The sequence below is a fragment of the Leucopleurus acutus genome (genome assembly GCF_964270905.1).
Source record: "Leucopleurus acutus genome assembly, chromosome: 12".
In the NCBI taxonomy this organism is placed as follows: domain Eukaryota; kingdom Metazoa; phylum Chordata; class Mammalia; order Artiodactyla; family Delphinidae; genus Leucopleurus; species Leucopleurus acutus.
The window spans coordinates 18,177,187-18,189,579 of NC_139154.1; the positions used below are offsets into that span (position 1 = coordinate 18,177,187).

General features: G+C 35.0%; 1 protein-coding gene across 2 annotated transcripts in view; it reads left to right on the forward strand.

The window, feature by feature from the left end:
* Positions 1–625: 625 nt before the first annotated feature.
* Positions 626–12,393, forward strand: part of VWA3B (von Willebrand factor A domain containing 3B) — a gene marked incomplete at both ends in the record, with an annotated part of 205,589 nt that continues 193,821 nt past the window's right edge. The window contains one exon of one of the 2 annotated variants that reach the window (XM_082851818.1): positions 626–836. In XM_082851818.1, coding sequence (XP_082707944.1) covers positions 641–836 — 196 coding nt within the window. The remainder of the gene's footprint in view (positions 837–12,393) is intronic. The other variant, XM_082851817.1, reaches the window with a different exon arrangement.

Here is a 12,393-nt window from a genome sequence, read left to right on the forward strand (position 1 = left end):
GTGGGAAGGTGAGTCCCTGTATTCTATCAGGGCTGAGCCTCTGTCTGGTTGCCCCCATGTCCCTAGCTCCCAGTTAGCCACTCCACCTGAGAAAAGGTTTGTTTCCTTTCAGCGTTTTATCCTCTTTATCCTCTTTGGAAGAGGAAGGTCAGGTGTGATTATAACTGGAATACTGATGTATCATGAAGGTTCAGGAGCGAATGTTTATTTTCCAAAATGGAAGAGTTTTGTATTTTTCTGATTATAAAAGTAAATCTTGTCTTAGAAATGTTTAAGTAGTGTAAAAGTTTAAACAATATAGAAAAGGCAAAGACTACACGTGCTTCCACCACACAGAGAAAACTACTGTAAAAATTGGCACATATCTTTCTAGATGTTTTTCTGAGTGTCTGTGGGTATACACATGTAGACATTGAGTTTTATGGATACCTTTTAGCCATACATGTAGACACTTTCTTTGCCAACAAATATACAGTTTGTATTATAATTTTTACCTGATAGAATTCCAGTGAATGGTTGCACTGTAATTTATATTAAACCAATCCTTGGTTGATGTTAGATTGCTTCCAAGTTTTCGGGAAGTCTGATGTTGACAATTGCCCTTACAGGAGGTCCCTATGACTTAGATCCTAGCTCAGAGATGGAGGTACCAGGCTCATCTTCCACCATCTCTGAGCAGCAGCTGCGGTGGCAAGAGGGACTGAGCCACGCCAGAACAGACTCGGCCAAGCAGAGTCTCATCTCTTCTGAGGAATGGCTTCAACTGCATGGGCTTAAGAGCAACAAATTGACCTTGAAACAGATTTTGTCACAGATTGGATTTCCACGTTGTGAAGGTATAATACTCACAACGCAGCACTGGCTGGAAAACCCAACCAGCATGCTGCCCTTTAGCCTTTGACGAGGTCGCATCAGTTCTGAAGTTCCCTCAAAAGCACAGGTCTCTGAGTTTATTTTGATCTCACATCCTTATGGGTAAAAAAGGTTTGCGCACGGACCCCCAATATATGTATCAATATATTATTTAGATGTACAGTCCTCAACCCACATATTAAATATTAATAATGCTTAATTTCATTCTTTCTTCTTCTAAAGATGAAATAAGAAATAAATAGGAGTTCTACCCCTTGTCCCCGCAGATGTCTTGCTCACCCCCTGGCCTATGCAAACCCTTCTGGAGGCTATGGATGAGAACAATAGCTGTGTGTGGTTTCAGGGAGAACATGCTATTTTCCTGTTGTGACCTGCCTGTTAAAGGTCCAGTATTTTCTTAAATATCTTAGTTAGAATGTTAGTTTTCAACTCCCAGGAGTACCGCCCTCCAACAGGGAGTATGGAAATGTGTGAGGGTTTTTTTTTTTAAAGGACATGTTGACTTGAGTCGCTACTGAAATGTAGGGCCTGGGGACCAGAGATACTGAGTGTCTTACATTGTGTGATTGCCCACTCATTGGGGCTGTGCTGGCCCACATTTCAGTAACACCCCACCTGAGGGAAACACTCCTTCAGTCAGGGCAATTTTCATGACTAGGATTTTATTCTGAATTTGTCAATTAATTAATCAATTAAACGTATTTTTTGAGCAGCCGTTAATACTGTGTTTTTCACATTTTTCACCAGTTCCCTTGACAGCTTTGTTCCATGCTGGTAATAAGGAAGATCTAGGGGATGTGGGTGTTACAGACTGATCTGGGGGCCCATCCTAAGGGCAAGACCTTGCTCTTCAGGGCTCAAGCTGTGCCTTCTTATTTATCCTTCCACAAAGGCTGGTACAGCCGACCCTGTACCATCTAAATACCTTTTAGATGTGGGGGAGTCTGCGAGAGTCAGGGTCTGTGGGATTCCTTTATAAAGAAACAAACTGAAAGCAGTTTTATCTCATGTTTCAAATAATTATAATTCAGTCATTAATATTAGCAAAGTAGCAATTCTTTATATTTTGTCAAGGAGTTTTCCTTTTAAGATCATGAAGGATATTGCTCCATAATTTTCGTTTCATGTCCTTGTTAGGTTTTGGCATCAGGGTTATGCTGGCCTCATAAAATGATTTGGAAGTATTCCCTTCTCCTCTATGTTCTGGTGGTGTTTGTATATGATTAGTACTATTTCAACTTTAAATGTTTGATAGAACTCACCAGCGAAACTTATCTGAGCCTGGAGTTTATAGGAAAAGTTTCATAAGAAATTCAGTTTCTGTAATTGACGTAGAACTATTCAGGTTTTCTGTTTCATCATGTCAGTTTTGGAAAGTTGTGTTTTTCAAGAAATTTGTCCCTTTCATGAATGTTTTCTAATATATTGGCAAAACATTGTTCGAAATATTCCCTTAACATTTTTTAAATACCTGTAGAATCAGTAGTGATGTTCCCTCTTGATATTGATAATTTGTGTTTTCTCTCACTTTTCTTGATAAGTCTTGTTAGGGGTATATCATACCTCTTTTCAAAGAATCAAATTTGGGGTTTGTTGATTTCTTTTTTCTATCCCTTGTTTTCTATTTCATTGATATCTGCTTTGATATTTATTATTTATTTCCTTCTACTTACTTTGAGTTTAACTTGCATTTCTTTTTCTATTTTAAGGTGGAAACGTAGATAATTGATTTTAAATCTTTCTTCTCTTCTCATATAGGTATTTAAAGTTATAAGTATTCCTCTAAGCATTGCTTAGGCTGAATCGCAGACATCTTGATAGGTGGTGTTTTCATTATTATTGAGTTTAAAGTATTTATTTCCTCTTTTTCTTAGATTCATATTCTTAGACTTCTTAGATTCATAATCTTTTTTCTTAGATTCATGTTTTTTAAGAAATGCGTTTAATTTCCAAATATCTTAGGACTTTTAAAGATATCTTTTTTGTAGTTGGATTTCTAATTCACTTCTATTGAGGTCAGAGAGCATCTCTTAGTCTTTGAAATTGACTGACATTTAACTTAGGGCCCAACGTGTATCTTGCTGCACATTTCATACATGCTTGAAAACAATGTGTATTCTGCAGTTGTTAGGTGGTATCTATAAAGGTTAATTAGGTCAAGATGCTTGATAGTATTGTAGAGATGTTCTATGTCTTCAGTGTTTTTTTTTTCTAGTGGATTTGTCCATTTCTCCCTTTAGTTCTGTCAGTTTTGTTCGTGTAGTTTGAAACTCTAAATGCATACACATTTAAGATTTTCATATCTGTCTGATGAATTGGCAAATTTTAATAATTTTGAAATGTCCATCTTTATATCACATGGTAGTCCTTGTTTTGACATTTACTTTGTCTAATATTAATATAACCACTACAGCTTCCTCGTGCTTCATTTTTACATGGCATATATGTTTAGACTCTTCACTTACAAATTATCTGTTCTCTCTGTCTTTAAAGAGTGCCCCTTTAACCCAGTCTCATAATCTGTCTTTTAATTGTAGTTTGGGTCTCTACATTTAATGTAGTAATTGACTTAGTTAGATTTAGGTTTACCATTTCACTGTTTGTTTTCCATTTGTCCCATCACTTTCATTCCCCTCTGTTTCTCCTTTCCTGACCTCTTTTGGGTACATTGAATATTTTTGTATTTCATTTAATTCCAGTTTTATTTTCCATTTGAATTGCAATAGGATTTTAAGGTATACCGTTTTTTAAAAAATAAAGTTTTTTTTTAAATTTTTATTTATTTTATTTTTGGCTGTGTTGGGTCTTCATTGTGGTGCGCGGGCTTCTCATTGCGGTGGCTTCTCTTGTTGTGGAGCATTGGCTCTAGGCACGCAGGCTTCAGTAGTTGTGGCACACAGCCTCAGTAGTTGTGGTGCACGGGCTCAGTAGTTGTGGTACACAGGCTTAGTTGCTCTGCGGCATGTGGGATCCTCCCAGACAAGGGCTCGAACCTGTGTCCCCTGCATTGGCAGGCAGATTCTTAACCACTGCGCCACCAGGGAAGCCCAAGGTATACCTTTTTGCATTGCATTTTCAGTGGTTGCTCTAGTGATTATATCCATAACTTGTCACGGTCTGGTAAAAGTTAGCTTTGCACTACTTCATATAAAATGTAAGACTCTTATAACAGTGTAGCTCCACTTATCCCCCACACCTGTCCTTGGTGTTATTGTTTTAGTATATTTTATTTTTACATATATCATAAACCTCACAATCCAGTGTTATAATTATTGGTTTAAAAAGTCATTTGTGTTTTAAAGAAATTGAGTGGGAAAAAATAGCATCTTAAAATCCACATATTTACTGTTTATAATATTCATCCTTCCTGTTAAGATTTGAAATTCCATCTGGTGTTTTTTCCTAAAGAATTTCTTTTAAGCATTTCTTGTAGTGCTGGTCTGCTGGTGACAGAGTTTTCTCAGTTTTTGTTCATCTGATATTGTCTTTATTTTTTTTCTCTTTTTTTGGATGATTGATTGACATTTTTAAAATTCTGAAATGATATATTCACAGGAAGTTGCAAAGATAATATAAACAGATCCCACATACCCTTCATCCAATTCTCCCACTGGTTACATCTTATAAAATCATAGTATAATACCAAATCCAGGAATTTGACATTGATACACTGTCTGTGACTAATTCTACGTAATTTTATTTCCTGTTTAGATTTGTGTAACCACCACCACAATCAAGATACAGAACTGTTTATCACCACAAAGAGCTCCCTTGTGGTACCCCTTTATAGGCATACAGATACTCTATCTCCCAAAATCCTTAACTCCTGGCAACCACCAGTCTGTTTTTCACATCTATAATTGTCTCATTTAGAGACTGTTTATATATATGGAATCATATAGTACATGACCTTTTGGGATTGGCAGTTTTTTCACTTGGTATTATTTCTTTGAGGTTCGTGCAAGTTGTTGCATGTATCAATAGTTTGTTTCTTTTTATTACAGAGTAGTATTCCATGGTATGGATGTACCACTGTTTGTTTAACCAGTCACCCATTAAAAGACGTCTAGGTTGTTTCCAGTTTGGGGATATTACAAGTAAAGCTGCTATGAATAATTGTTTACAGGTTTTTATGTGGACGTAAATTTTCACTTCTCTGGGATAAATGCCCAGGAATGCAATTGCTAGGTGGTATGTTAAGTATATGTTTTGTTTTTATTTTGTTTTGTTAAGAAACTTGCCAAACTGTTTTCCAGAGTTGTTGTGCTATTCACATCAGTAATATATGAGGGATCCAGTTTTTCCACATCATATCAGCATTTGGTATTGTCACCATTTAAAAATTTTAGCTGTTTTAACAGTTGTGTAGTGATATTTCACCGTGGTTTCAATCTGTATTTCCCTAATGTCTAGTTTTGTTGAATACCTTTTCATGTGCTTATTTGCTATATATCATCTTTGGCAAAATAAATGTTTCTTCATGTCTTTTGATTGTTTTCTAATTAGCTTGGTGTCTTAAATGTTCATTATGTATTCTAGACAGAAGTCCTTTGTCACATACGTGTTTCACAGATATATTCTCCTAGTCTGTAACTTCTTTTTTCATCCTTTTAACAGAGTTTCTCAGTGCACAGGTGATGGGATCCAATTTATTTTTTTTCTTGTATAGATCTTGCTAAGTCTCAGAGTTTTTCTCCCCCCTTTTCTTCCTGAAACTTTTATGATTTTACACCCTACATTTAGCCTGTGATTAATTTATTTTTTGTATAAGGTTGATTTTTTGGGACTATGGATATCCAATTTCTCCAGCAACTTTTATTGAAAAGACTATCCTTTCTCTTTTGAATTGCTTTTCTATCTTTGTTAAAAATTAGCTGGTTGTACTTATATGGGGCTACTTCTGGGTCCTCTGTTTTGTTCTATTTATCTGTATGTCTGTCTCTCCACCAAACCCCATACTCTTGATTACTATAATTATATAATGTCTTGACATTGGGTAGACTGATTCCTCCCTCTTTATTCTTTTTTCACAATTGTCTTAACTACTACTCTATTTTCTTTGCCTTTCCATATAAATTTTAGAATAACCATGTCTGTCTACAAAAATATTGCTGGGATTTTGATAGGAATTGCATTAAACCAGTATATCAATTTAAGGAGAATTGGCATCTTTACTATGTTGAGTCTTTCAGTCCATGAATATGGAGTATCTCTTCATTTATTTACATCTTTGATTTCCTTCAACACCTGTCTTGTAATTTTCAGTGTACAAGTATTGGACATGTTTTGTTAGATTTAGTGCGTATTTCATTTTTCTGAGCAATTATAAATGAAACTGTATTTTTGATTTTGGTTTCCACATGTTCATTGCTAGTATGTAGGAATATGGTTGGTTTTTTAATGTTGATCTTTTATCCAGTGACCTTATTGAACTCACATATTAATTCTACGAGGTTTTCTTTGGTTGTTGTTGATTCCTTGGGATTTCTAGGTAGACCATCATGTCACTTCCAAATAGGGAAGGTTTTTTTTTTTTTTTTTCGGTACGCCGGCCTCTCACTGTCGTGGCCTCTCCCGTTGTGGAGCACAGGCTCCAGATGCACAGGCTCAGCGACCATGGCTCACGGGCCCAGCCACTCCGCAGCATGTGGGATCTTCCCGGACCAGGGCATGAACCCGTGTCCCCTGCATCGGCAGGCGGACTCCCAACCACTGCGCCACCAGGGAAGCCCAATAGGGAAGGTTTTTATTCTTCCTTTCTGATCTATATGCCTTTTATTTCCTTGTCTTGTCGTGATGGCTAGAACTTTTATTAGTATTATATATTTTATATATATATATATTTTATAGTATTAGTATATTAGTATATATTTTTATAGTATATATAAATATATTTTATATAAATATATTTTATAGTATTAGTATATTAGTATATATTTTTATAGTATATATAAATATATTTATATAAATATATTTATATTTATAGTATTAGTATATTAGTATATATTTTATTTTTAATATTTTAATATTATTTATTTATTTATTTTATTTATTATTTATTATTTAATTAATTAATTTATTTATTTTAATATTTTAATATATTAGTATATATTATATATATATAAAATATATTTTATATAAATATATTTTATAGTATTAGTATATTAGTATATATTTTTATGGTATATATAAATATATTTATATAAATATATTTATATTTATAGTATTAGTATATATTTTACTAGTATTAGTTTGAATAGAAGTGGTAAGAGTAGACATCCTTACCTCATTTCAGATCTTAGGAGAAAGCTTTCAGTCTTTAACCATTAAGTATGATGTTAGGTTTTTTGGTAGATTAAAAAAAAAAATCAAGTTAAGGAAGGTCCCTTATATTTCTAGTTTTCTGAGAGCTTTTATCATGAATGGGTGTTAGATTTTGTCAAATGCTTTTTCTGTGTCAGTTGAAAGGTTCATGTGATTTTTCTTCCCTAGCCTGTTAATTTGCTTGATTATATTGATTTTTGAATATTGAACCAGCCTTGTATCCTGGAATAAACATGACTCCATCATGTTGTACAATTTTTTTTATACTATATATTGCTGAATTCTACTTGCTAATTTTGTGTTAAGGAGTTTTGCATCTATATTCATGAAGGATATTTGTCTGTAGTTTCTCTTTTTTTATACTGCCTTTGTCAGATTTTGGTATCAGGGTAACGCTGGCTTCATAAAATGAGTTGGGAAATGTTCCCTTATCTTCTATATTCTGGAAAATATTGTATAGAATTTAATTCTTTCTGTGTTCAGTAGAATTATCCAGGGAACCTATCCAAGCCTGGGGATTTCTTTTTCTAGAAGTTTTTAAATTACAAATTTCTTTCCTTAATAAGGTATAGGACTATTCAAATGATCTATTTTGTATTGAGTGAGTCGTGGTAGTTTGCGTTTTTTGAGGAATTGATTCATTTCATCTAAGTTGTTTAATTTATGTGTGCAGAGTTGTTTGTAGTATTCCATTATTCTTTTGATTCTGTAGGGTTTTAAGTGATAGTCCCTGTTTCATTCCTGGTATCAATAATTCATGTCTTCTCTCTTTTTTTTTTTAAATTAATTTATTTTATTTATTTTTGCTGTGTTGGGTCTTCGTTTCTGTGCGAGGGCTTTCTCCAGTTGCGGCAAGCGGGGGCCACTCTTCATCGCGGTGCGCGGGCCTCTCTTTTTGCGGATCACAGGCTCCAGAAGCGCAGGCTCAGCAGTTGTGGCTCATGGGCCTGGTTGCTCTGCGGCATGTGGGATCCTCCCAGACCAGGGCTCGAACCCGTGTCCCCTGCATTAGCAAGCAGATTCTCAACCACTGTGCCACCAGGGAAGCCCTATGTCTTCTCTATTTTCATCTTTGTCAGTCTTGCTAGGGGTTTGTCAATTTTATTGATCTTATTAAAATACCAGTTTTTAATTTAATTGATTTTCTCTATTTTTCTTTGTTTAATTTCATTGATTTCTGCCTTGATCTTTATTATTTACTTCTGCATGCTTTGGATTTTATTTTGCTCTTCTTTTTCTAGTTTCTTCAGGTGGGACCTTTAGATTATTGTTCTGGGACTTTTCAGCTCTTCTTGTGTCAGGATTTAGTGCTATAAATTTCTCTCTTGAGACTGCTTGAGCTGTGTCCTTCAAATTTTCGTATGTTGTATTATCATTTCATTTCATTATCAATTCATTTTATTGTATATCATTTCAGTTAAGAAAGTATTTTTTATTTCTGTTGAGACTTCTTTGATTCAAGGACTTTTTTTTTTTTTTTAGAAGCATGTTATTTAGTTTCCAAGAGTTTGGAGATTTCGCTCATCTTTTTAAAATTTTTTTTCTCTTTTTAATTTCTATTTTAACTTTTTTTTTTTTCAAACCCTTGTGTCGAGGGCTGACTTTCAATAGATCGCAGCGAGGGAGCTGCTCTGCTACATACGAAACCCAGACCCAGAATCTCTTACCTTTTTGTTATTGATTTCTAGTTTGTTTCCACTGTGGACAGAGAACATACTCAGTTTCAATTCTTTTAAATTTTTCGAGGTTTGTTTTCTAGCCCTGGATATGGTTTACCTTGGTATATATTCTGTGGTACTTGAATGTGTATTCTTCTGTTGTTGTATGGAGTATTTTTTAAAATAAATGCCAATTAGATCCTGTTTATTCTTGCTGATTTTCTGTTTAGTTATTCTATCAATTGTTGACAGGAGTGATATTGAAATCTCCAACTATAATTGTGGATTTGTCTGTTTCTACTTTCAGTTCTATCAGTTTCTACTTTACATATTTGCTGCTCTATTGTTTGGTGCACGTACATTTAGAATTGCAAAGTCTTCCTGGTGGATTGACACTTTTATAATTATATTATGTTCTCCTCTATCCTTAGTAATATTCTTTCCTCTGTAGTTTACTTTTTTTACATTATATGGCCAATCCTGCTTTCTTTTTTTTTAATATTTACATGACTTATCTTTTTTGTCCTTTTACTTTTAACTTATACATCATTTTATTTGAAGCAGGTTTTTATAGACACCTTATTATTGGGTCAGTTTTTAAATCCTCTTTGCCAATCTCTTTTAATTGTTGTATCTAGACCAATTATATTAAATGTAATTATTTATATGTTAGAGTTTGTTTGACATTTTATTTTTTGTTTTCTGTTGTTTTCCTCTGTTTTCCATTTATTTCTTTTTCTTGCCTATCTTTGGGTTACTTAAACATTTTTCAGAATTTAAAAAAATTTATCTATAGTATTTTTTGAGTAGCTCTTCACACAGCTCTTTTAGTGGTTGTGCTAGGTATTACATTATAAATATGTAACTTATCAAAGTCTACTGGTGTCAGCATTTTATCAGTTTGAATGAAGAATGGTAACTATTTCCCTTTATGTCCCTTTAATCTCATTTATAATATGCTTTATTGTTTATCTTCATACATTGAGAATCACATTAGGCTGTACTATACTTTTTAATTCAACCATCAAGCAATTTAGAAAATTCAAGAAGAGAAATCTGTTTTATTTACACATATTTATGCTTACTGTGTTCTTCCTTCCTGATGTTTCAAGGTTCTTTCTTTTATCATCTCCTTCCTGTTTATAGAACTTCCTTTATTTATTCTGTAAGAATAGCTCTGCTGGCAACATTTTTTTTTCTTTGTCTGACAATATCTTTATTTCTCCTTCATTCCTGAAGAATAATTTCACCAGATATAAGATTTGGGGTTGACAGTTCTTTTCTTTCAGCACTTAAAAGACATTGTGCCACTTCCTTCTGGCCTCTGTGATTTCTGATGAGAAATCCACTGTCATTAGAATTGATTACCTATATTAGTATGTAAATGTTTTTATCCTAATGTTTCTTTATTCAGTTCATTACATCTCCTTTATACACTTTCATATCACGTCCTCATTTTTAATCTCTTACAAGAATTTATGCATTTTACATCTGTTGATATTTATCATATTGGAAGTTAAAACTAAAACCCTTAAAAATATTTATTAATTCATTTAAAAGTAACAAACCCATTATATGTTAACATAACATTTTTAAGAAAAAAATGTTTTTTAAAATAAAAATGGTAGTGAGAAGAGTGGCACTGTTTTACATTGTTGCAAATCCCTTTAATATTTGTCCCAATAGAAAACAGCTAGATTCTCATATCTGCTTTTTAAAAAATAACAGCTTTATTGAGATGTAATTCACATACTATACGATTCACCCATTTAAAGTGTGCAATTCAATATTTACAGATATGTGCAACCATCATCACAGTCAACTTTAGAACATTTTCATCACTGCAGAAAGAAACCGTGTACTTCTTAGCTATGCACCCTGCCCATCAGGCCCCAGCCCAAAGCAGTCTACTTTCTGTCTCTATAGATTTTCTTGTTCTGGACATTTTATATAAATGGAGTCATATAATATGTGGTGTTTTGTGACTGACATCTTTTACTTTTAAAAAAATTAATTAATTTTTGGCTGAGTTGGGTCTTCGTTGCTGCACGTGGGCTTTCTCTAGTTATAGCGAGTGGGGGCTACTCTTCATTGCGGTGCGCGGTCTTCTCATTATGGTGGCTTCTCTTGTTGTGGAGCATTGGCTCTAGGCACGCAGGCTTCAGTAGTTGTGGCACACGGGCTCAGTAGTTGTGGCTTGCAGGTTCTAGAGCGCAGGCTCAGTCGTTGTGGTGCATGGGCTTAGTTGCTCCACAGCATGGGGGATCTTCCCGGACCAGGGCTCGAACCTGTGTCGCCTGCATTGGCAGGCGGATTCTTAACCACTGTGCCACCAGGGAAGTCCCTGACATCTTTCACTTAATGTGATGTTTTTAAGATTCGTCCATGTTGTAGCATGTACCAGAACTTTATTCATTTTATGGCCAAATAAAATCAGGAGATGAATTGTATGGATATTCCACAGTTTGTTTATCCACTTACCAGTTGATGGGTGGAGAGCTGATTCTTATTCTAGCAAGCAGTTAACTTGGTTGGACTCAAACTCCAAACTCTGCCTCCCTTATTAAATGAATGCAAATCGCACCAATTTCCTTTTTTCAAGGATTAATGCTACTCCAGTTTCTGCCTGTTCTTGATTGCTCTCTAGTGCCTTCAAGTAGCTATTTTAATATTTTGTCCAGGGCTTATAATTTTTTTCTGTGTGAGAGTTAGCCAATAAAATCTACTTCACCATTATTGGATGGGGAATTCATAATGCCTTAATTTTAATTGGCTTTTAATTTAATTTTAATACAGCTATGGAGCCTTACATAGATTCATCTTCTTCAATTCTCAGAAAATAGCCCTCCCTCCTGACTCCAGATAAATGTCTTAGGTAAAGAGAGAATGCTGCTGGTGATTTGATGCTGCTCTGTAGATGTCAGTCAAGATGTTGAAATCAGGGGCTTCCCTGGTGGCGCAGTGGTTGAGAGTCCGCCTGCCGATGCAGGGGACACGGGTTCGTGCCCCGGTCCGGGAAGATCCCACATGCCACGGAGCGGCTGGGCCCGTGAGCCATGGCCGCTGAGCCTGCGCGTCCGGAGCCTGTGCTCCGCAATGGGAGAGGCCACAACGGTGAGAGGCCCGCATACTGCAAAGAAAAAAAAAAAAGATGTTGAAATCTTAGAAATGAAGATTTTAAAGATTGAGAGATTTATTGAGTGAGGTTATTGCTGATGGGATTCAAGTATCCATTCTTTGCTCTTTACTATTATGGACATTGAACTTCAGAACTTGTGAATTTTATCATTCCTGGTGATTTGGGACCAAACCTGGTCTCTAAAATTCAGCCTTGCCCCTTCTGCCTTTCCCAAGTAGGCCATGATCCTGCCTCCCTGGAAAGGCAAAGGAAAGGAAGTGTTGGATCGAAGAGTACCACCGCTCTCTCTACCACCTTTGAGACTTAATAATACTAACAATAACAGCAACAATAAAATAATTATCACAATAAAACAGCTCCATGAAGGCTTACCTCATCTCTGTCCTGCCAAGTCATAAT